The sequence below is a fragment of the Phasianus colchicus genome, chromosome 18 (assembly GCF_987193195.1).
Source record: "Phasianus colchicus chromosome 18, bPhaCol1.hap1.1, whole genome shotgun sequence".
Lineage (NCBI taxonomy): Eukaryota > Metazoa > Chordata > Aves > Galliformes > Phasianidae > Phasianus > Phasianus colchicus.
In genome coordinates this window covers 5528090-5553820 of record NC_143453.1, presented here as the reverse complement: position 1 = coordinate 5553820, position 25731 = coordinate 5528090, and the positions used below count along the sequence as shown (strand labels likewise).

General features: G+C 42.8%; 1 protein-coding gene across 2 annotated transcripts in view; it reads left to right on the top strand.

The window, feature by feature from the left end:
- Positions 1 to 13: 13 nt before the first annotated feature.
- Positions 14 to 25731, top strand: part of DGCR2 (DiGeorge syndrome critical region gene 2) — a 37284-nt gene continuing 11566 nt past the window's right edge. Inside the window, exons 1-5 of one of the 2 annotated variants that reach the window (XM_090152503.1) lie at positions 14 to 269; positions 14124 to 14246; positions 21926 to 22053; positions 24128 to 24345; positions 25151 to 25227. In XM_090152503.1, the coding sequence (XP_090008629.1) occupies positions 191 to 269; positions 14124 to 14246; positions 21926 to 22053; positions 24128 to 24345; positions 25151 to 25227 (625 nt within the window). In that variant the 5' untranslated portion in view covers positions 14 to 190. The remainder of the gene's footprint in view (positions 270 to 14123; positions 14247 to 21925; positions 22054 to 24127; positions 24346 to 25150; positions 25228 to 25731) is intronic. The other variant, XM_031592375.2, reaches the window with a different exon arrangement.

The window sequence follows — 25731 nt, the reverse complement described above, 5'->3', positions numbered from 1 at the left end:
CCGCCGCAGCCAGGGCCGCTGGCTCCCGCCCGGGGGCGGCGGCGGACGGGGCGGGGAAGAGTTCGGTGCGGACGGGATCGGCCGGCGGCTGTCCCTCCGCCTCCTCCTCCTCCTCCCGCCGAGCGTCGCCCCGCGCTTCGCTCCCCGCGGGTTTGTGGCGCTGCGCCGGGGGAGGATGAACGGAGGATAAATGGTGCCCAAAGCGGACAGCGGCACCTTCCTCCTCCTCTTCCTCCTGGTGCTGAGCATCACCGAGCCGCTGCGGCCAGGTAGGGGCGGAGGGGGGTCGGGGGGCGGGCTGCGGGCACGGGGCCTGCAGCGCTGCTCGGGCCTGGGCTGCGGCTCGGCTGCGGGGCTGCGGGCCGGACCGGCACAGCGCCTCCGGGCTGCGCTGGAAGCGGAGCGGGGCCGCGGAGCGGCTTGGAAAGCCCCGCTGGAAATACACGCAGCCCTGCAACGAGCGGGGTGCCGGGCTTGGCGGGTGCTGCTGCTGCCCTGCCCGAGCCCCAGCGTCGGCGCCCCGTGCGTTGGGTGGCACAGAGCGGCGTGCGGGGAGCCCCGAGCCGCTTCTCACCGCGATCATTCGAAGAGGAAAAGCCCTGTTGCATTCGGTTCTTACCGCATCGCGTCCCCAGTTCTGTGTTTGTTTCTTTCAAGGAAGCGGTGGAGCGATGGGATTTTCTTGGTCTCTGTTATAGGCACAGGGCTTTATAGCATGAAAACGATTAACTTTCCAGAAATTATTGGTGTTTGTTGGCCGAACCGTGTTTCTCATTCATTTCTCTTTGGGTGTTGAACTTGCTCAGAGCTCTTGCTAGGAGGATCCATAGCCTCAGTGTGAGGCTGTCCTCCATAGCATGGTGAGCTCCCCTCTGGAAGCTGCTCACTGTCAGTATGATGGTGAGAACAAGGGCATTCTTCTCGTAACTTTGAAATCCACTCGTTCTTTTCCTTCAAAATAACTCTGATGACCCAAACTAATAAAACGTGACACTGTTGGTGAACTGTGTTCAAGCAAGTTCTCGGTACAGCTGAAGCACAATTGGGTCAGTGTAGGCAGTCCGACTGAAATAACAAACTTGGATGTTGAAACTGCTGTGTGTGTGACTTGCTTTGTTTTATCTTGCTTTTTGGCAGAGCAGTGTGTATGTTAGGGCTTATGACATGCACTTAAGTAGCCAAAGAAAAAAAAAAAAAAAGCTGCTAGCCTAGCTGGTGTTATTGCAGCTAGAGGCCTTTCTGTTGGTCAGGATGCAATGTCAGCTCCATGTCAGACACCTGCCCTTATGGCTGATGCTGTGGGCCGTCGAACCACTGGTTGGAAGCACTCAGCAGAGGTCTGTGTCCTCTTTCAGGTGTTAGGCTCCTCTCTGGCATGGAATTGAGCATTGCAGCCTTTTAGAAATCGGAAAATGGCACTTTCTGTATAGTGTGAGAGCATGTGTTGCTGTAGTATGGTATCAGATCCTTGTTAGCATCCAGCACTTGGTGGTAGAAGACAAGTTTTTGTCTTGAGTGTTGCTCCTTGAATATTTCTCACTATTGCACTAAAGTATCGACTTTAATGATCTGTGGTCTCCTAGCTAGGCTGCTGGAAATACTTTGTTTGTAAACATCTTCCAGCTGTCATCATCTCAGCTTGTACAGTGCTGGTTTTGGAAGCTGTAGCATTGAGATTCCTGAACAGCAACTCCACATGCACTGCTTGAACCATGTGTATGCATGTGTATGGCTACATATGGAACCAGACGTAAAGTAGGAACCTTAGCTCACCTTGTGGCATAACCAGCCACGTGCAGGATGGCATCTGGAGCTCGGTGCTGTTTGAGGAGTTCCTTTGGACGCCCATCCTGTTTACCCATGGCCTGAGCTGTCCATGGTGGTAATGGCTTCCTGTGCCCTGGGGAGAGCCTGCAGGTCAGGTGCTGCTGCGTGCCCTCACCTCCTTTGCCAAGGTTTGCTTTTAACTTGCTTCACTTACTGTCTCCAACAGCTCGTCTGCTCAGTAAATTAAATACCGTAGGGGCTTATCTTGAGTTAAACCATGCAAATGGGAAATCTAGTTCATGTGAGTGTGGACTCTGCACAGAACCAAATTTCCCATTTTAAACAAGGAGAATGGCAATGAAGTGTCCCCTGTCTCTTGGGGGCAGGTGCATGGATTTCTTCAGAAGAGAGTTACAATAGTGTTTGGACTTAGAGTTTATTTTCCTGGTTGTGTTTGTTTTTCTTTTTGCTTCTTTAAACCTGTGTATTGTAGCAACTGTCTTCCTGGTTTACAAAGGATGCCTGCAGCTTGCTTAACTTAAATCTGTACTTGGAGCTATCAAATGAGTGCTGCAGAGTGATGTGAGGCTTTATGTACTCTGAGATGAATGTGTAGTCCCTTCACAATTCAGTCCCAGCGAATCAGGCTCCTCTTTGTACTTCCATGTTAATTTGACACTAGCTTTGTATCCGTGTTCTTGCTGTGCTCTTCAGATAAATAAAACCTTCTTTTAAGCCTCCTCAACTGTAGTATCTTTTCAGGGAAGCTGAAAGGCAGTGATTTTACACGGACTTATTTTTTTCTGCATTTAGGATGAGATAGTTGTTAGTAAACTGGGAGAGGAACATTTCTATTTCCTTTTCTCTTTGTTTTGCCAATTTTTCTGTGTTGATGACAGAAGTCTGCTTTACGCAGCTACCATCACTAACAACCTTGGGTGCGCCCAGCAGGCTGTGACATCAGCCCTGGCGATGGAGATGTGGATTCCTGAAGGTACCATGGGCAGCTACATTTTTCTCAGCCAATAGGCTTTTAATGGCCCTTTTATGCCTTTGAGAATCTCAGCTTGAATTTGTCCCAGAATTTCTCTTTTCCTCCCTTTTTGACCATAAACTGCTTGTTTTGAGCAGTAGCTTCTTTTTAATCGTATAATGGCCTGGGTTGAAAAGGATCACAATGATCATCTAGTTCCACCCCCCTGCTATGTGCAGGGTCACCAACCACCAGACCAGGCTGCCCAGAGCTACATCAAGCCTGGCCTTGGATGCCTGCAGGGATGGAGCATCCACAACCTCCTTGGGCAACCTGTTCCTGTGCATCGCCCTCTGTGTGAAAAACTTCCTCCTTAATGCATTATTGAAAGTTCCTTATTTATTATTTTGTTCTCATTTTATTTTTTATTTCTTAGTAGAGCATTTCTCCTGATGTTTGGAAGCTACTTGTGCATTGGAGATCAGTGTGTCGGACCTTTGCATATAGGTGCACAGGGAATGGCTACCTGAATATTTATTTTAACCATGCACTGGATGGACTGTATCCAGTGATCAGACACTCGTTTTTTGAGCTATTTGCCATGTTAGGGTTGGGCTTCGTGTCTTTTTCAGGACGCCTCACAACATCTGCTTCAGGTTATTGAACTTGCTGGCTGAGAGCTGTTGTTTTTATGTGAAGAAATATTTTAGCAATGTTTTAACAGGGTCACGTTGTACTGGAACTAAATTGGGTTTAGGCACTTGTGCATTTCTTTCAATTGTGTAAAAAGCATCAGAGATGGAAACGAAGAATTTGGTTTTGCAGCACAGTTTCAGGACGTGTAGAAAGTTCCTGTTTCTGTCAACATCCCATTACATAAGTGTAAAGCAAAGGTTTGGGGGTCCTTATGTAATCTTGGGAACTTAAACAGTCTGAAATGATCGGCACGACACCCTGGAGGATGTTGTCTAGTGGATTAAGTAAGATCATTGCTAAAGACAATAACATGTTTTCATATTTAAGAAGATACTGCTGCTTGCTAATGGAAAACACTTAAACGTGGTCAGGCTTTATATTGGATTTTGTAATAGTGGTATAGTACAGAGGCTTGTCAATGTAGGTCATTGGGCTTTCTTGTTACAGCATTTACCAGGCAGCTAAAAGCCAATAGAGTTCTTCTTGGAGCTTTTTTTCTCCACCTCAGGGCTAGCTAGAGGAAGTAATTCTGTTATACGTGAGATTGGTTCCTAAAAATTGAGTGCAGTTTATCTGATTGGGAGTGCTTAGGCAGATTTGGCACTGCGAGGTGTCTGATCGAACACCCCACAGCCTTGCTTAGGGTCTGCTCTTCTTGCTGTGCTGCTTGGTGTGTGTGACTGGATGTTTGCAAGGTTGTGCAGGAGCAGTGCTGGGGCCTTGGGGCCATACAGCACTTGGTGTTTGTGCTGCCAGCTCCTTCTTGTTGATCTAAAGGTGTAGCTCTTAAACGGAGCTCCTTAATTAGGAGTTTGAAAAGACCCCCAGTAAAACTTGTATGCTGGGGTTGAATTTGTTTGTTTTTGACTAATTCTGTTGTATCAGTCGGTCCAGTTGAAGACCCAAATAAATCAGTCATAAAATGTGACCAAGGCACAGCGTTCCTCTCTCCTAGAGAGATTGCATCAGCTAGCAAGTAGAAGCTCTGATTTTGCTTTTTGTTCTCTGTCTCTACCTTGGAGAAAGCTGCAGTGAATAATGTTTGTTGGGTTCCATGTTGCTGCTAGCTGCAGTCCCTGTGTTTGCATTCAGCTGAACTCCCAGGCGAGGGCTTGGTGCAAGGCAGAAGGTTTTCATTGCAGCTCCTCAGCCAGCGCTGCTGCATGCAGGCCTGCCCCCCGCTCAGCCCCTCATTTTTCAATCTACCAGTTGTTGTTTTCTCTCTCCTCCTGCTGTATATCAGTGTTCTCTTTTCCTGGTGTCTTGCTGCTCTGCTGTTTGTTGCTGTCTGAGCTGTAAACAAGGTTGTTGGATTTAAAAACTCTTCCTCGCAGCCGCTGTCAGTGAGGGGACAAGGCCGACAGTATGAGCAGCAGCTGTGATGCTGTGAGATTGGTCATTCCCAATTGTAAAGCAGACTTTGGGGTGCGTGTAGGCTTGCTGCTAGCTGTGCCTGTGCAGTAAGGGGGAGCACGGGCCTGCAGGCAGACAGTGCTTTGTGTGCACGGCTGGGATTCTCAGAAGCAGTAGAGCAGAAGGGGATTCTGACAGACGTGACTTTTGTGTCCCCGCAGTGGGTTCAGGAGTAGAGCAAGGCGAGGCCATGGAGAAGTGCTGCTGTAGGCACAGCTGTTGTGGAAGGGCCATCAGACCTTTTTAAGAGCTGGGGATTGACATAGCTGGTTCAAAGAGTTCAGAACTTCAGATACTGAGAATGAAGAAGTAAAATCCCCCAGTGAATGCTGGAAAACCAGCCTGGAAGGTGTGACAAATTGGGCAGTCCACCTTCCTGGCTCCAACAGAAGCAGGGGAACGTGGGCAGTTCCCCAAGGAACACACTTCTCCTGGTTCCTGTGGCAGAGCCTTCAAACACAGCCTCCTTCGGTCACACTGGCTGGCAGGGTGTTGTTTGTTTTGCAGCTGCAGCATATGATTCCTGCCCAAGTACAGTTTTGTGCATGTGTCCCCCATACGCTGCCGTTTTAAGGAACTGTTTGCCAGTTTCCAAGACTGTTCTGGTGCCAGGGCCAGCAGTTCTTCCTTGGTGCCAAGTGTGGGTGGGTGCCTGGCACTACCACGGGGCTGCTGGCTGCCCTGGGGGAGTGTGTGTATCATGGAACGTCTGTGCATGGCAGACACAAACCCATGCATTGCTCTCACTGTACAGTTGGTGGAGAACTTGAGGGTTGATGAGAACTCTCAGCTCTTTGGGTTGGCACTGATGAGCTGCAGCAGAACTCCAGCAATTGAGTGATTTAAATACATGAGTTGGGATGAGCCTTTAATCTGCATTCCCCAAAGTGTCAGATCTCTGGTGTGTTGTGGTTTCCAGTGAAACTTTTAATTTCAGCTTTGTGCTGAAGGGTCAGTCCTCTCATTCTGTATTTGATGAACAACATTTTAATGGTATTCATTATATGGAGCTGCTGAGGAGGTTATAGTCAGTGTTTGATGCCTAACATTTGGATTATTGAGAAATACAAATTTTCTCAAGCTTAATAGGGATTGATAGTTTCCTCATTAAGAAAAGCTAAGCAAAATAGCATTCAGCTTCCTAGTTAATTAAAATTAAATTTGGTTGATCTAAGCATTATATTTGGTTTCCACTGTGTTTATAGACTAGTGCATGGAAATGTAGAATTGGCTGTAGGTGAGTTATGTGAATATTTGACTATGCTTACTGAGGGTTTTGGTCCTATTTTCATAAAATTGGAGAGGGGAGGTGGGTGGTGGATGAGGACATGGACTTTTGCCTCTGAGTGTTGGGGAGGGATTTCTGAGTAACACAATCCTGCAGGATTCGTGTATATGGATTTGCTTTGTCTGCTCGCGTTCATCAGCAGTTTAAATTAAAAGGATTCCTTATGACTGAAGAGTAACATGCTTTACTTAATTAAGGAGCAAAGCCAAAAACCAAACCCAGGAGTCTTACAGCAGTGACATCCAAGTGCAGACCTACCCAGGAGCGCCTTCAGTTCTGGCAGTAGCTTGGAGAGAAGCTGTGCAAGGATGCTGTGCTGTATCAGTGTCCATCTGTGGCTTTCTGAGCCCGATCAGGTGGGATGTAGGTAATTAAGCCTCATGTTTTGATACAAGAAACTCTTGCCTAGGTCCTTGTTTTACTGCAGAATGGGAGTGCATGGCATCACACATGGTTTGGACAGATGTGATGGTGACCAACATGAGCTCCCTTCCTGCTGTGCTGGGCTCTGCTGGAGCCATGGAATGCTATTCAAAGCACGACCATTTGCCACGGTGACAGCTACTGCAGCAACTACTTTGCAAAGGATAAAATGTGTTCTCAGAATCTGAGGTCAGAATGTTTCTGTGTATCAAATTTTTGCTTTTAAGTGTCCTAGGTGCTTGCACATCAAGTCCTGTGCAAGACGTGAAGAGAGAAATGAAGCAGGAGCCAGAGGTTTTTGTAGTCTGGGCTGCATTTGAACAGTGCTCATGTGCATATAGAACCTCCTGTTTCCCCTTGTTTGAGGCTGTAACTTTCAAGGCTCTGTAAAAGGCCTGTTCTCTCGGTTTAAAGTTAAGAAATGGGGTTAGTTTTTGGAGAGCAGTGTCATTAAAAATGCCTGACTTCACACGTAGGATTTTGTTACCTACTTGCTTGGCATTAAAGGTTATTGCAGCGAGGTATCCTTAATGCATGTTTGACCTTAAATGATGTATTTTCTTTGCATTTGTTTGGGTTGCTCACATGCTGAAAGTTTGGGGGTATGAATCCTGTACTGAGAGAAAGAGTGACGTTAGCTTTTGTTTTGTTTTGGTTTTCCACAAGGTGGGAACATGTGTTGTCCTGTTGGAAGTCAATGGAGTTGCTTCCTAATATCTTTGCAATCTGGCAGTTCCTACTTTCAGTTTAAGGGTGGTTACAAATTAGCCTTGATTGCTCTGATAGTTCTTGAATTGCTCTTATCGCATTTCATCTGAATGCACTTCTTGTTGAAACTTGATCTAAAGAAAATATTAAAGTTGTTCATGTAGAACTTTGGATTGAAGTTTTCCTTTCCTCTATGGAAAACTCTTATTTCTCTGAGTAACTGTTTTCTTTGCTGGATTTTTTTTTTTTTTTTTTAATGCTTACAGTTTATTTTGCCCCAGGGAATACAGATTCTTTCCCTGGTGAGCCCTGTTAAGTGAAAACAAGGCTTTGCGTAAGCACAGATATTGTACCTTAACTCTTCCTGCAGAAAGGCTTTGTAGTTTGTGTTCTTCTCTAATCCTGAGGATGCAGAAGATTGGAGGAGAGGCACTAATCTGACATGCCTGCATTTCTGTGGGTAGTTCTGGTAGGCAGCTCCCAGGCAATGGCACACAGTGCTTGGGTATCCTTAGACCCTCTGCATCTCTTCTTAGGTGTATTCCAACAAACACAGGCTGGTGGAGCAGCAGGCCAGGGCTAGCTCTGGAAGCTAGAGCTCAGAATTACCTCAGCTGGGTGGAAAATGGAGGATGTGCATGCAGGCTTTGGTGCTGCACTGGCATAGGGTCACTTGGTGCTGTTGAACGAAACATGAAGTCCTACTTCAGTCTTTGTAGAACAGCTGAAGTCCTGAAAGAGGTTGTTAGTGTGATGGAAATGTAGGCTTTAATTCTGAGCCATATTAAAGGTTCTTGAGTGCCTGTGGTTTGGGCTTTGTAGCGAGTGATTCTTTGTGCCAGAGCTGTATCTTGCTCTTCCCTTCAGCTAATATGCTTATTATCATAATATAGCAGTTTCTTGAAGAAAAAAAAAAAGAGAGAGAGAGAGAGAGGTTGTTACTTAGCTGCTATCTTCACTGTTAGGAAAATAAAGCAGTTTTCAGTCTGTGGTGCTGCATTGCATGATTCATAGTCTTTTAGCGAAGTTCAAGTAGCAAGCTTTGTTTTCTGTTGGGTTTTAGCAGTACTGAGGAATTGAGAATTGCATTTTTTTCCCCTTTCTGTGTCATTATTAGGAATAAGTGTCCACAGTGATAAAATACAAAGTCTGTATTTTCTTAGTCTAGGCAATCACAGCCGGGGTTCCCACTCAAGACACTCCGATGTTGCGTTGGCTGAGTGCCGGGTCTCTTGCACTGCCTAAGGTTGTGTTGCTGTGTGTGCTTTTTTCTTTTAATCCTTACTGGCATTGAATCTACCCTGCAGACAAAGAGCAGACAATGAATCGAAGTGAACGACACTTGTGAGCAGGAAGAAACTGGGTCAGTTCCAAGCTCACGCGGGTGTAGGTATAACATCGATGGGTCTGGAGGGGATGAAGGGAAGCGGGCTGCTAACATTCCTGAATGCGATGTGAAATCTTTTGATGGATTTTTAGGGTCGTTTAGCATAACTCAGTATGACAGAACACTGAGTAATACAGAATGCTCATTAGTTATTCATTAGAATTTACAGTTTTCAGCTGGAGCGCTGTCACAGTTTTAATTACTTCACAAAACTACATGCTGAGGTCATGCAGAGAACTGGAATGCCTGTAATGTGTATTATTTATTTATTGGAAGTTGCAATTCCACTTAGTAGGAACAAGGAACTTTGGGATTTCTGATTTTGAGTGCCGGAGCTAAGAGGTACTGGTTGTATTTGGCTCTGACGAGAGGTGCCGTGGACTAACTGTGCTCATACAGCTTAGCATGGGTCAAGGTACACAGAATCAGTCAGAAGAAAAAAGCCATTTTCAATTTCAGTAGATTTATTCTTAAGTGTGTCAAAATATGAAATGATAGTGGAACATGTTGGTACAGATCTAAAGCACGTAGATTTGCTCTTATAAAATATAACTAAGACCTGTTGGACAAGCTGAAGAAAATCTGAATAAGAAGAGCTCCTGGCCAAAGCACTTTAGCCAGTGTTTTCCTTACTGCTTAATCAGCTTTCAATAACAGTAATTGCCTCTTCAGAATATTTTCTTGCAGGTTGATTCATCTGGTTTGATGCAACGAGCAACTCTGACATTGAGAAAGCAGGAAGCAGTTTTGTTTTCCTTCAGTCTGTAAACAAATGTGAAGATCTGCCAGGTCCAGTCTTGAGAAACCTGAGCAAAATAAGCGACGTACACGAAGTACACACAGCTTCCATTGTTCATTACAGTTTTAAGTACATGACTTTGTATGTGAGCTTGTCTTTTCAGTTACAGTAATAGTTTATAATAGAAATAACAATAAATGCTGGCTTTGTGCATTTAATCAAATTTTAATTTCCATACAAATGAATCACAGCAGACAAGAACAATTAGCATAGGAGATGAAGAATGGCATTTCTTTGTCTTCAGAATGAAACAGATTCAAATGCTAAGAGTGTAAACACTAAAAGCTGGCTTCCATCTGTAGTGTTGGCTGCCAAAAGAGTATCTTAATGTATCAGACTTTACTGGCTGATGAATCTCTAAATTAATGAGAAATTAAGTCATAGCAACTCAGTCCCACATCATCAGTGACTGCAGTCAGAGTTTAATCTTTGTATCAGAGTTTTCTCCTGAAATGAGTGGTATGTTTTTGGGCTTCGGTTCAGAGCAGTAGCTCCCTCACTGCATTGTTTCATTCATGTGCCCATCTCTTCAACTGGGAGCTGCCAAGGCTGTGGGTTCCTGCACCACTTGTGGATGGTGGGTCCGCATTAGGGATGCATGGCTTAAAAGTGAGGGAGTGTGTCAGTGCACATCTCTGGCTTGGAGATTCTGCTTTCAGGTATTCCCTTTTTCAGTGGATCCTGTAGATGGTAAACAGCAGTGTCTTGGTTGGAATTTAGATTCCGAAAGCTTCAGTGTGCTCACATAATGCTTTGCAGGAGGTGTTTGTTACACACGCGCCTGAGGCAGGGCCTCTGGTGTAGAATTTTGTTGGGCTGAGTTTCTTTATATCTCAGTCTCAAATTGAGGGAATATAGATGGCCCTGTAAGAGAGTAGCAAAGCATTCATAGTCACCCATTGGCTTGTTTTCTCAGAAGGGTGTTGATGGCTCTGTAGTGCTTGTAGCTGGAAAGGTGCCTGTTTGGGTGCATGTGTAATTGGCTTCTGTTGCTTGGTAGAAAATTTTTAGAGTTTGATGGTTTTTGCCTTTTCCAAAGAATTATTTCCACCTCTGGCACTTCTCCCACCCCTGTGCTGGTGTGTCCTGGGCCATCATACAGGCTGCCTTCATGGCAGCTGGGTTGAGGTCCTCATGCCACATTCAGGGCTGGCAGTGGTGGCAGAGAAGAAGCTGTAGCCGACACGGCTTGAAATGAATGTGGACAGATGCTATCAGATTTGATCTGAAGCTTGCTGGTTCAAAGCGACCTCATCAAATTCATTCAGAAAGGTGAACCAGCAAGGTGAACTTGTATTGAATCAGCACTTTGTTTCTTGTGGCTGTTATGGTCTTGATTTGATATTGGAAGCTCTCAATGAGATTTACTATGTTGCGGGTCCTGAATTTAGATCCTCTCAGCCTTACTTTCAGTTATAACACTTCTATTGAGTAACTACTTGTCCCTGTGCTTTCTGTGTAGAAAAGGGGAGAGATGAGTAAGAAATTAGTTCTATTTAAAATGAAAATAGGAGGTGTGCTTGTCCAAATGCACCTCTGGAAGACTTGAAGCAGAGAACACAGGCTGCAGTTAGCATAGGGCCCAGGGCAGCACACTGCTGGAGCCATGCACCAGGACTTGCCTGTGCTCAGGCCCCAGAAGGAAAGCATTCTCAATTATTCAGATTAAATGAGATAATTGGACCTGGAAGGACTTCCTGCATCATTTTATAATGGAGAAAAGGTGCTCACTGCATGAAACCTGTGCAGCTGTGCTGGAATTTGGGACGGAATTGGGAACATCTTTGCAGGGAGAAAAGTTTTCTGTAGAAACATAAACAGTTGCCTTGAAAACTGCTTCCCATAGGAAACTAGGATTTTTGTATTCTTAAAAGTCCTGATGATTTTGTTGCTTGCTAACTTAGAGAAAATATTAGGCAGCTGAAGGAGTTGATGACTTGTTTATATGGCACTGTTTAAACTTACTGCCTTGCTTGTGGTGTTTGATGAATTAAGTTTCCATCTATCTTGTAAGTTTTGTTTTAAGTTTCAAATTCCACATCCACTGCTAGCTTTGGCAGGACTTCTCTTGGGTGAGTGCTTCCAGTGGGTGCACTGGGTTATCTGATGATGCATCCCCAAAAATTGGTATTGACATTTGTGGTATTTGCTCAATGGGAACGTAATCCTGTGCCGTATGTCAAGTTTGTAGAGCTGATAGAAAACCTGTCAGTTTATACTGTGTGTAGTAGAGAACTATGGATGATGCTGTTTTCATTGTGTGCTTGTTTCCCTTCTTCCCAACAAATGCCAAATAAATTGAGTTGAGAAAGCTGGAGTGTTGTGTTTTTGTTTGCTGGTGCTGATACATGCCCCGAACAGAGCTGGGCAGGGGATGCTGCAGGATGCAGTGTGCTGCTGTGCTCCTGGTGTGCCTCTGGTACTCCAACAGCAGCAAGGGCTTGGCTGGAGAGAACCAGCCTTTGGAATTGATGGCCAAGGAGGTGCCAGGAAGGTCCAGCTGGGGAATGAGCCCATTTGGTAAGTGCGACTGTGAGAGGTGGTTGGATTTCCTCAATGATTGCATCTTGTTTGTCTTTGTGTTGAACCACAGCAGGCAACAAATAGAAGCAGAACGATTTAGAGGAAACGCTTCCAGAGGCCTCACGGTGAACTGGGTGCTTGAATAATGCAGGGAGATGTGGGCTTGGGGCTGAGAGCACGGGAACTGATATTGACAGTGTTTTCAGAACACAGAACTTTTCATTTTGCACTGGGCCCTGCCTTTGTAAACATGTTTGTACACCCCATGTACACACATTGTTCACAGAGGAGTGTCTGTAACGCAGGAAGCAACAACGTTATGGCATGTAGGTGGCTTATTTTAATGCCTATGATTTCAGGACAGTGTCATTATTTACCTGACCCAGCTGTGTGTAATTGTACTTACAGCACTACTGGAATGTATGGATCTGTGCAGAGACCACAAGAACTCTTTACAGGTAGTGTAATGGAGACCTGCAGCTGGGCAGAAAGCAGTCTTGTATGGGAAAACATCTACCAGAGACTTATTGCTTGGAATGGCCATAAATGAACTTTAAAAAACTTGATGCACTGTGCTGATGCTGCACAAATGTGGGAAAACAAGTTGCCATCCCAGTGATAGTATAAGGAGGAACAATTTTAAACTGAAAGAGTAGAGATTTAGATTAGGTGTTAGGGGAAGTTTTTCACTTAGGGAGATGAGGCCTGTCTAGAGAGGCTGGGGATGCCCCATCCCTGGAGGTGCCCGAGGCCATGGATGGGACCTGGGCAGCCTGAGCAACTAGTCCATGGCAGGGTTAGGACTGGGTGGGCTTTATGTTCCCTTCCAACTTAAGCCACTCTATGATTCTGTGACTGAGCTGTGCTGCCCACTGTCTGATGCAGTTCTCAGCCTTTTTATGGTCTGACTACGATCCAAGTGGGTGAGGTGTGAAGAGGATTTGCCCTAGGAGAGAATGTTATCAGTATCCTAGAGCAGTGCAGAAGGATGTGCTGTGATGGAGTAGCAAAGGTGAGATATTCCTGAAAGATATTGAGGGACACAAATTTAAGCAGAATTATTAAGTTCTGGCATTTGATAGATGGAATTGGAATATATACATAAAAAGCTTTGAAAAATCATACTTTTTATAATGCTAATTAGGACTGACAGAATAATGATGGCAAGTAGGCAGTGCTGTTGTAGCAGCAGGCATTGCATGTTTGCAGATATTGACAGCTTCTTTTGAAGGATGTGCTGCTAGATGTGAATTCTACAATAGAGCTTAACCTATAAAGTGAAAACAGGTTCAGCAATATGGAAATTGTTTTGCAAATACTTTGTGATATGGCTCTAAATTGGGTTGGACTGTAGTTCATGTCCTGGTGTATGTAATGATTGGAGTGGAAATTGTGTTGTGAATTTGTCGTGTAATGGCAGCACTTAAAAGCTGCCATAGTGTGTTTTTGTTACACCTCAGTTCTGAGAAGTGAGCAAACTCACTTCTTATTGTCCCATAGGATGCAATTGGGAACACTGCTCTTGGCTGCTTCTGGGTCCCACAGCTCTCACTTCTCAGTCTGGAGCTGGGCTTGGGAAGGCTTTGCAAATGTGAATTTTCCTTCCTTATGTTGTGTTAGAGATACCAGCTTATCTGCAGATATGTGAAAAGAGCAGAAGTGAGACACACTATACTGTAATTGTCTTGAAAATCCGTTTTAGAAACTTGAGAGAATACATTGTTCTAACATGATCAACTTGTATTTTTGCTAGTATTTCATAAGTGGAAAGCTTACCCCTCAGTGATACCCATATTCTTTCTGGGTGGGGCTAATACAGCAGTAGCAACTGGCAGATCAGAGCACTGCATTTCATAGACAGAGCTGAATTGAAATGTCTGTGACTTCACAAACCAGAAATCTGCCAGTTAGATCTAATGTGTATTTTTAATTAGGAAATTTTTACTATGGCTGTGTGCTAGAATTCTTTCTCAAACCCTGGAAGCAGGCCCTCCTGTCTGTTAGAGCTGCAAACATCCAGTTGAAAGTATGGAAGTGATCTGAAGCTAAGCAGCATTTAGCAGGCATTACACAGTGACCAATTTATGTATATTTAGACTTAGAAGAATATATTACGTTTGAGACAAAACACTTTCTTCTTTTGCAGAGCTCCGCTGCACCCCAGGGCAGTTTGCGTGTCGGAGTGGTACCATCCAGTGCATCCCTTCCAACTGGCAGTGTGATGGATGGCCCACCTGCGAGGACGAGAGTGATGAAGTTGACTGTCCAGGTAAGGCTGCTCATCCCAACACCACCTTATCTTTTTGCGTGGCTTACTCTACAAACGTTTTTTCAGTTGACTGCATCATACTTTGGTGCTGACAGTCTGTAGATGTGCTGGCAGTGGGGAAGGTTTCAAGTCTGAAAAAGAGATTTTCTTTGCAGGGAAAAATCATGTTGCAATTAAACTGAAATGACACATAAGCCTGAGGTTAAGTTCTGAATTACAGTTTGGGTTGCGTGAGTGCATCACTTAGTGACATTGCTGGACTAGGTAAAGAGCTTCTTTTATTGCTACCTGTTCCGATTACACTTCATGTGCTTAAGTGGAGAACTTTGATCTGCCAAACAAACTGTTGTATTTACTCTTTATGAGCTCATGTATGTTCTCAGGGGCCTACTGCCAGCAACACTTCTCTGCTGAAGCTTCCAGATACTGAGCTACCTTTAGTTTTGTTATTTAAAAAAAAGATAAAATAATGTAAGTGAACATAGAATCACAAATACAAGCATTCTCATTTGCGTTCTTCTTTTTTTTTTTTGTTACACATTGGCCAACGTAATTCTTTTTCTGTGTATCTTAAAAGTGAAAGAACCTAATCTTATTTATTTTCTGACATCAGAGAAGCAGGAATCTGAAAGCATAGCTTAGAATTTAACTGTGGCACAATCCAAAGCTCTTACCTCTACAGCATGGCTAAGCTGTATTCAAAAACTGTTCTATGAAGCTCTTTGCCTTTGAGGTACTTAATTTGCTTGTAGAGAATCACATTCATATCACAGCATTCGGTTTGTCTGTCATCATTCTGAGTTCCAAGCTATTTTAGTTGCAGTGGTGCTCCCAAATAGTAACACTGGTATTTTGCAGGAACAAGCTGTTCTAAATAGTTGTGTTTTTTTTAAAGTGGAAATAATAATGTAAATGTAACACTCAATGTTTGAAGCTGCACACTTGTTAGCCTTCTCCCCACTGTGTGCTGCACACAGATAATGAAAAGAATGTGCTCAATACCTTTTTTTTTTTATGTTTTAGAAGGCTTTTGGCTGGTTTCTGTGAGTGGGTATGTTTGCAGGGAGTGGGGAGAGGAACTTCCTAGTTTCTGAAAATTAAGCCGTGCCATTAATGCAGCTTCTGTTTGAGGTTGTTATTCAGGATGTGGATGTCCTTAAAGACAGATGCTTTTATAGCTGTGCTGTTATTCTTCCTCCTTCTTAGCTATTTCTGACCAAATATGAAGAGCTAAGGATCTACAAGTTCTGGAGGTCAATGAAAGTCAATAGCTGGGTAAAAAGTCACGTTAATGTTTGGATTTACTCAAAAAGAACTGATACTGAAATATGTCATTAGTCCAAAATAATGATTTGCCTACAGTATCAGTCAGCAATCTTAAGCTGTTGCACGATGTTTGCAATGGGAGGATGAGGACTTACTGATGGATCTTTGAAGAGTGTTTTGGTGTAAGGCTGGGGTAGGGATTTGATAGAAGTGCAATTTCTCAGAGGATGGACTCAGCCTTTGGTTTGGGTGTAGGTCTCATTGAACTGTCTGGCCAGACATGGTGGGAAGACCTTCAGGAATGTTGGCAAGTGTGTGGGAGACTTGATTCATCTCCATGTCCATATGCAGGAAGAGGAGAGTAACCGACATAGAGAGTATTAGGGGGGAAAATTATGGAAAGCATAGAGAAGGAAAGTGCTCCACTTGATGAAAAAATTAATTGGATAAGTAATTGGTGGAAAAGGCTGTACGAAGTTAAAGGAGCCAGCAAGCTGGGTGTGGCAAGAGCTGAGATATTTGCACAGTAATGCAAGGAGGCAGCCAGCAAACCAGAGGAACAGGAACTGCTGGTGTAGGTCATAAAACTCTATTATACCTGTGACAGAAATTCAGTGGGGTAGCATTGTGAGCTGAAATGGGCGTTGAAGGGCATATGCTATGTGAACTGCCAGGAGCAGGGACGAGTGTGTGTGCTGCTGTGCATGTGAATGGTGTGTTGGAATATGAAGAAGGACAAAATTATTCAAGTAATGCTGCTGAGGCCATGTTAAGCTTGGAAGAGCATGTATTTCTTAGGCTGGGGAAACTAAGCAGTCACGGGACAGACCGACTGCTGAGACATTGATTGGGAAACTAAAGCAACTAATAATAGTAGCACAAAGTCATACTCAGGAGTGATAACTTTCTTCTTTGGCCATTGAATTAACAAGAGATGATGCAGCTTTAAATTTAGAAAATACCTTTAGATTCAAATGAGTAATTGTGAGATGATTCAGCTAAATTTAAATCCTTAGTAATTAAGGTTCTTAATTTCAATAAAGGCAGACCAAACACGAAAAGAACAAGTTAGTGAAGTCACTTGGGCTTGTGAAACTTGGAGAATTAAAACGTCTTCAAATTAAAAGGGATGAAATCTCTGTGAAGCATTAAGAGAAAGCTTGCAAGGAAGGGCTCTGAGTCTGATTGCAGAGCTTTTCACTTTCCAGCCTTTGAGCTGCTAATGGCACCCTTCAACATGAGCAACTCAGAAAACATCAGTGGTGGTGAGTTAGGTTTGTGCGGTTCTGGTGAGGGTGTGTTTCAGTGACTACTTTGTCATTTTGCTATTTGCAGTGATTTAATATAAGGCCATTGAAAGTTATTTGGCACCATTCATATTTTTTCAGCCTGATTTCTTTCACGTTAGTAATGAACCTCCTACTGAATTAAGAGAGTGATCCAGTAATAAAATTGTTTGGGGATTGTGTGTTGTCTTAAGCACAGGGAACATCCCAAACCCTAATACTTCTTTGTTAGGATCATTTCTTTTAACATCTTCTCCAGAACACGAGGAGGTAAGACGTTCATTCATAGACAGTCTGAGTAAGTATGTTTAATGACTTTTTTTGTCAGACCACATGTATACAAAATACACAGCCAAAAGTTTTAGGGGAAGGAAGGTGTTTCCAGCTGAGGTGGCTCATACAGTGTATTCTTTTTCCACAAATTATCACCTGACTTTCAGTTTGCCTCATGGCCAGGAAGCTTCAACACTCCTTCCGAAACTGTTCCAACCCTATGCTTCTTTGCTTAATGATATATTGGGAAAAGCATTTCCGTTGGTTAGTCTTTCATTTCCTTCCTTAATTGGAGTGTTTGTTCACATATTATGAATTACTCCGTACTGAGACCTTTAAACTGTTGGCATTTATGTACTTCTTAGTACATCTCCTTTCCCCCCATACCTTTTTAAAGAGCTAAATCATGACGAATAGCCCCTGATCAATTGCACACCTTTTCTGAAGCCGTGCTGATCTCCTACAGGATGCTTCATTTTTCCTTTCCCTTGTGGTGTTTGAGCTCCTTACAGTCAGGGCACTCCATGGGTTTGACTGGTGCACAGTACAGCAGGATGCTGGGTTGTTTCATCCATTTCCCAGCCTGGTACAAGTGATAAAGCAAAGAGTGGAGCTGCCAGACCTGAGAGGAATCACCCCTCTCTGTGGACATCTGAAGTACATTTCCAAATCTTTAGGTGTGAAATTGGATTTAATCCTGAAGCTCTCTCACCTCTTGAATTACCAGATTACATTAAAAGCTTTCTAAAGGTTTGGTAGGTAATATTCTGGAGAGAAAGTTTGAGGACTAGGGAACAAGATAGCTTTCATATTTCATTTTGACATACAGTGAATGGAGAGATGTGCTGGAATTCCCTGTTTGTGATGGAAATGCAAAGATTCCAGGTCCAGTGTTTTGAGTGTCCAAAAGGAAATGTCAGAAGCCTGTCTTCCCAAGTGCTCAGTGCTAGGCAGCATGCCCTTTGCTTCAAGTGTTGCATTTAATTGCAGCTGCAGACCAGACCCGTCTTAATGGTACATCCATCCTTATGAAGTGCTTGGCTGGAGTAACTTGTTTGCTGTGGCACAGCAACTCTGGGAAACAGTGCAGCTTCCCCGATCCCAGGATTCGCCCCTGCATGAGTCCTGACCCTACACGTACTTCTTTTAATACTTCAGGCTCCTGACAGTCAGTCTCTTGTCTGCCCTTTTTTCTGTACAAAGCAGACTTGGGTCTGTATGATAGCTTGCAGCTTCCAGCTCCCCTGAGCGGTGTTTGCCATTGAGCACTGTGTTTGCTCCCCCCTGCAGCGCTGCCTGGCATGCCTCTGTTCCAGCCTGGTCCTGGCTCAGTTTCTGCCAGCTCACTTTTGTGTGTTCTCAGCACACGTTCCTTCTGCGCTGCTTGGCTTTTTGCATCCTTTCACATGGTCTGAAGGATAGAGACTCTGAGAGGTGCAAAAGAGGAGCATTCCCTGCTGCTGGAGGGCATGTTCATCCCTCACTGCGCCCGAGGGAGCTCCTGTGGGTAAATGCTGTGGATGTATGTGGAAAACTAGACAACTTAACTCAGAATAATGGATAAGCCCCTGTTTGTTTCTGACTTAACCTGATGGCATTTGTCCCCTCTGTGTTTCCTGCTCCCAAGAGGAATAACAAAACTTGTGTGCATGAGATAGAGCTTTCTCTGTGAGTTCTTAGTGAGTTTTGCAGTCAGAAGTGCCAAGTCTTGTTCAGCTAAAAGGTAGGGTATAAGCAAAATACTTCCCTCTTCTAAATTCTTCACTTTTGCTCTGAAAAACTGTGAGTGGTATTGATTCAGATCTGAAACAGTTTACTGCCATAAAATGTGGTAGGAGCCATCCAGCATGGCAAGCCTTCCTTCTAAATAGGTGGCTTCAAGTTTGGAACAGCTGAAAACAGTCATGTAATCAGACACGTTGGACAACTTTCCTGATGGTATATTACTCAGCCTGTAAACATGCTAGAGTGAATTAGCGACTGTTTGTAAATTGGAAGGAGTTGCATGAATGCTAATCATGGCCTGATCCAGTTGGAAGCACTCTGGAGGATGTTCCTGTCCTGCATGCAGTGCTTTGCAAAGGGAAAAGAGAAACTGTGTCTCATGAGTCTTCCCCTGAGCCCATTTTTGCTCTTCCCCACTAACTACCATGCAAATCCTTTTTCTTGAATAGTCAAAACATAAAGCTATTGCCTTGGCTAGGGAAAATACTGCCACTGCTGCTATCTCTTGTGTGTTTCTTTAGTATCTAGAAAAGGGAGGATTTGGGAAGTAGCTCATCTTCCCTAAATTAATAGCTTTCAGAATATTAACTGTGCACTGTGCACATAAGCACTAAAAATGCATGTTTTCCTTTTTCAAACACTGATGAAACATAGGCTGTGGTCTTCTGGCTTAGGCTGTTATCTGAAAGCTTAGCTCGTGGCACTATTCCTTCTAAAGATATAAATATTTTTAATAAAGGAAACAGGAACAGCAAAGCACACAGAAAATGATTCTGTTGCGTATTGCTACAGCACAATAGCAAACCAGCCCAATTACACCTTTGCCATCTGAATCTGCAACTGCTTTTCAAGACAGCTGAGTAATTTGCAGGCTTGTTAGCGTGGTCTTTCTTTATTGCCCTGGAAAAAATTGTCATCTTGCTTTTCTCAGAGACAAGAAATTCAGGTCAAATCTGAACAATTTTGTATTTGAAGAGCTCGAAATTATTAAGCAGCTGACAGTGCTAGGCATGAAGGAGGACTTGTGGTGCTGCGTGCCTCCAGAGCTCTGCCTTGTTTCAGTAGCAGGACTGCCAGCATGGGCACTGGGGAAGGAGCCATGGTCTCCTTCTTGGCTTATCTTTGAATGAGCTCACTTTGTGTGAGCTGTGGAGTTTTCAAGGCATCTGCCATAAATTGTGTCAGTTTAAGATGTTGACCCAAGTAACACTTTCTTAATCTTGCATATTAAAACCTATGAACTCCTCTTTTATTCTTGGCGGAGTTAAATTGTTAAGTACTTGTGGGCGTTTTGTTTAGCTGTGAAGGGTCAGCCATATGGTGTTGCATCTGCTTGCATTTCAGAAAGGGGACTAATGCTTCTTGTGTTTGGTTCTTTTGCTTTACATGTTACCATTTAATGCCATGGGAAAATAGGGCTTCCCATGCTGAGCTTGGTTCATCTTCGATACAGCAAACTACGTTAATTATATTAAGACTTCAAAAATAATGGTAATTAAAGATTTGCTTTTTTAATGTCTTAGTATCACTTTGAAGATCATAATGTTTCAGCAGCAGTATTTACACTGGGATTAACAGCAGTCCAATCCTAAAACTAAAAATAGATTGGCCTTCAATAAAAATAATCAGCGGTCCACGTTGTTGAATTACTTTACCATTTTGTGCCCTTTGAAGTGTATGCTAACTGAATTTCTTGGCACTAACTCCTTTCCTGTGATAAATAGTATGTTCTAATATTGAATATTGGGATTACAACTTTATTCCTGTAAGGCCGTGTGAGTTCATTACACACAGCCATTTCTTAACGGGTGATCTCCATGGACATGTAATTCCTTGGGTAACGTGATAATCAAATATCCCTTGCTTATCCCATTAACGTGGGGAAAACTCAGTGTGCTGGTGCCAGATGATTGCAAAGCTACTCTGCTCTTCCTAGGCTCTCATCAGCAGTTTGTCCCAAGGAGTACATTGTCTGATGGTTGATCTTCTTCAGGTCTGTCCTCTGGGTAACGCAACAAGCAGCCTCCAACTGTGTTTAAATTATCAGCAAATTGCTGTGGATCTCTTGCTATTTCAAGTTTGAAAGGAGAAAGTTTGATTTGTGTTTTTAATATATTTCAAACAGATAAGCCCGTTAAAGAAGTCTATGTTGCTGCTTTTTATTTGGGACCGTGGCTGGGTACATAGAGCTAATCAGCTTTAGAAGGAAGTAAGCTGATTCTTTTTATAAGAAATTTGTCTGCACGGATCTTTGTGCTATTCTATTAGCTACTAGTATGAGATGATATACAAGTAGATATTTCAATGCCTACATTCTCAGATTCTTCATTTTTCTGCTTTTAGCTTAATTTCTTATTTCCACATTAAACTTGGTGTTCATCTCAGTCTTTCTCAAAAACTTCTCCCCCACCCTTCCAGCTATACTACCTATGGACTTGCTAGTTTTGCTGGCTGAGGCAGTGACAGCACCTGACCCACGTGCTTCATTTGCTTCTGGAATGCCCTGGTCTCCTTTGTGGAATTACAGCTTGCATTGTGTTTTGCTGAGCTCCTGAGTCCACTTGTCTCATGCACCCATTCACAAGCTCTGACAGCCAGGCCAGGGCCTATGCACTTTCTGTTTCAGAAATAATGAGCAAACATCTGTTTTAGAAGCTTGAGAAGGAATGAAACACCTTGTTCTTCTGGCTGAGGAGAGATGTCCTTTCCTGATTTTAATTTTTTTGGAAAATACATTGAAAAAGCTGTCTGTGTCTTTGCACAGCTGGAGAGAGGGGAGTTCTGCAAACGAGAGCACACAAAATGCACTGGGGATGGTGCATTTGCTGCAGCAACCAAAAGGACAAGTGTGAACATCTGTGCAAAACTGCAGTTGTTGAAAATCTGCCAAAAAATTTATCTTTGCAGGACTCATGTTATGTACTGTTGGTTCTTTTCAGCTGTAAGTATTTCAGTTACATCCCTTGTGAAATGGCCAGGCTGTCACTACAGAGATCTATCATCTTTGCTTACCTACCTATTATTTATCATATGTTTGTCTTGAATTAAAACCTAGAGAAAGCTTAGTAAAATCAGCTCTGCTCTGTGTTCCATCTTTCCCTGGTACTGACTGTTCCTTCTTGTCCTTAGGATTGACAGGGGACCAGCGCACTTACCATGGGAAGGACAATGTGGACTCCAGGCATAATCGAGGGAGAGGAGGAGAGACGACCCGCTTTCACACCGTCAATGTGGCACAGCCTGTCCGATTTAGCAGTAAGTTGCAGCCTGGGAAATCTGGCCCACCTTTCTGCTAATTAGTTTAACAACTCAGACTAATTTGTCTCAAAAGAAAATTAATAGGTTTTCTCTTGCATAGATTTTTGACCAATTTTATTATGTTCAGTATTTTTGAAGGGTTTTGTACAATTTCGCTTGTGTGTGCTGTTATAATGCATGGTTTTTATAGCAGACTGATGGATGCAGAGTACTCAGCTTCCTCTGCAGTCTTGTTTTTGTGCAACAATCAATTACTTTTGGTTGAAGTCATTTTGAGTATTTTTAAATAAACTAGTCATTTTGAGTATTTTTAAATAAACTAAGTGCATCTCAGATGTGAGTTTCATACCCTTTTTAAGAGGAATAGTATTCTTGAGGAAGAGAGGAATTGGAGGAAATTCTTCACTTGCATTTCTGAAGAGAAGGTCTATAGGAAGAGTGTGGTGCTTGTGTAGATTTCTCCATCTAACTTCCATGTGTCAGTTGGGAATCTTCTGAAATACCACTCCAATAACATCCTGCCCTCTTTCCTGCATCACTGCTAGTGCTGCTGTCTGCATCTTGGTACCAGCCTTATCTAAATACTAGAAATATTCTGCAACTGTCCTCCTCACAAATGATAGCTCATAGTAACTGATGTCTCTGAATTTCTTCAGGCTCCAAACATCTGAAGTCTCTCTTGCTTCTTTTTCTTTGTGCTTCATGGATCATCCAGTGATTTGGGAGTGAGGTAGCATTGACTAACTTTGGGAGAATGGATGGGGCAGGCTAGGAAGGGAACATGCAGAGAAGAAGGCATGGCAGGATTCTGGAGAAGTCAAGTGATTAACAAAAGTAAAATCTCATCTGTTTGTTGATTTTTTATATTTATTTATTTATTTATTTATTTTAGGATGGGGAAGGAGAGAAGCTTATAGGTGTTTTGATCTGTTGTGGATTCCAGTAGCTAACTTGTTAGTCACATTTGTGGAGAACAGTAAAACAATTTAGAAACTGATACAGCAGTATCTAAAATGTTCTGCAGTTTGATTAATATTGCATTCAGTTCCATCCTAGTGGCATGACCAGTAGATCTTAAACAATCCTATTGCTTCTTAAATAGAAATGGTGACTGAGGAAGGACACTTAAAGGAATTCAAATCTAAATGTGTGTCATTATTTGATGATAAAGATCACTGTTTCTGAAGGGAGTCCTTAAGCTTGCAATAAACATGAAACAGTTTGTGAATTTAAAGTACCTTACTTAGGTGTCATGCAATATTAATATTGCAAATGCAAGTGCTAATATCGTATTTCATGTCTGCTTTAAATTTCATCAGCTTGCCTCTGTGATTTTATTAGTTAACCATCACCTCCAAGAATGCCAGCCATCAAAAGCCCATGGGTCTGTCTCATCCACAAATGCCTTAAAGCTTTTGTTGCATATTCCCTTCTCAGAGAACTGAGAGAAAGCAGAGACAACAGTTCATACCTCTACCTTCTTGATCCCTAAAGATTCACTTTGCAGTGATGGTTTTCCAAGGCAAACAACCATTGCCCCAGAACACCCATCATCTTCAGTGGTAGACTGAGGTGGAGTAGGTGAATTCTACTGAGGCTGTTCCTTGAAAGAAGGCTGAAAACTTCAAAGCAAGCTGGGCTTATTTTTAAACCATCTAATAGAAAGATGCAGTCATTAAGTTAGCTACCTCTGTTTTATGCTTCCTGCTTCTTGCTGCTTGTTTTGATTTGGATTGATCAAACTGATTGGATTTTTAAAGCTGTTCAGGGAAAAGCTTCCTTAGTAGATCATCAGTCTTAATTAAAGAACTTAAAGGCTGTAGCAGCGCAGTGAAACATCACTAGGAGTTTTTCAGTCCATTTAAGAGACATTCCTATGTGAAAAGCATTAGTAAAGGATGTCCCCCATGATCTGTAGTGCTTGCATCTCCTACTGGTGAGGTAAGGTATGGACGAAGTATGTTGGGTATACAAATGCAAATGATTACACGTTGTATTGTCATAAACTGATTAGGATGTATTACCGTGAAGATCCTAATTTGGGGGGAATGCTTTCCCTTCTATTCTTCATGTTTCCTAGGAAAGTGCCCAACAGGGTGGCATCACTACGAGGGCACAGCCAGCTGTTACAGAGTCTATTTAAATGGGGAGAACTACTGGGACGCCGTGCAGACATGTCAGCGGGTGAACGGATCCCTCGCCACCTTCACTGCAGACCAGGAGCTGAGGTTTATCCTGGCACAGGAGTGGGACTTGGAAGAAAAGACATTTGTCAGGAAGGACCAACGTAGGTGAGTGTGAAGGAAGGAGCAGAGATCTCACATGAGAACAGTTTCTGTGGGGTATAATTGCTGGTAGTTAGGTTTGTCTGGCAAATCTAATGGTAGCGTTGATTTCAGGTTAACAACCCTGCAAGAGCATGCTGAGAAATGGCAGTGGCCATCTCTGGGTTTTGTGTTTTAAATAACATTAGTAGATTAACAGGCTACAACTCACCGTAGCCTTTCTTTTTTCAGACTGTGTCAGCACCATATTAGTGATCTTGAACTACCACAGGGAAGATGAATTTTACAGTGATTTACTGCTGCACTGCATTGTACAGGAATAATATTTCTTAAAAATTTTCAATGCAATTTTTGCTTCCATTAAGTACCAGTATTTCTGACAAAGACTACAGGTTTGAGATGAGAATAACATAAAATGCCATCATGAGTTGTAAGGACTGCGTTTGGTGCCTTGGGATATTTCATTCTGTTACTTCACAGCAAACCATTTATTTATATATTTTTGCCTGTGAGTGTTTTTGGGTTCAAAATACAGCAGTGCTGTCATAACAGTAATGTGTTGCATATGCATGGAAATTGAAGGCATCATGAGCTATTTGTGAACATGGAAAACTATCAAGTGCCTTTATTCAGTGTTATCTCTTTACTTTGCAAACTTACAGGCTGAAATTTTAAGGAAAAAATCATCAGAATATTTTCAAAGTTAATTTTTAATTAAGAAGGTATCATTAGGTTCCGTGCAGTGTTTTTGAATTTCTCGGTATGTTTTTTGGCTTGTATCTTTAGAACAGAATTTAATTTTTTTTTGTAGGTTCTGGGTTGGATATCAATATGTTATCACCAACCGAAATCACTCTCTAGAAGGCCACTGGGAAGTAGCTTACAAAGGTAGGCTTCTACAATTATTACTGAGTTGAATGGTTCATGGAAGCTATCTTAAAGCATGGATATTTTCTGCAGGAACAACATCATCTTGTATTGGTGGTGTTGAAATGCTGTAAGGGAATTGCTTTGCTTTACAGTATCAAAATGGAAGTGTTTAATACTGGCTGACCTTTTTGAGTTGCAAAAGAAGCAGTCCCCTCTGCTGCAGATGCAAATATATGTTTTTATAGCTTTTATTTTTAATTAATTCAGTTAAGTGATTAGTTTATCTCAAAGTCGTTACACGAACTCTTGTGTGCAGAATTGAATGCCCAACTGCTGTGCTGATACAGGTCAAGGAAAATGGAAAATGAAAAAATAGTATTTGAAGCATCAGCTATACTGTGAACTCCAGTATAGCATTTGAAGGCTGATCAGAGTAGTTTTGATCTCATATACGACTTCCACTAATGGGAAATCTGCAAGAATAACTTTCCTTTATGTACAGATACATAATTATGAGCAGAA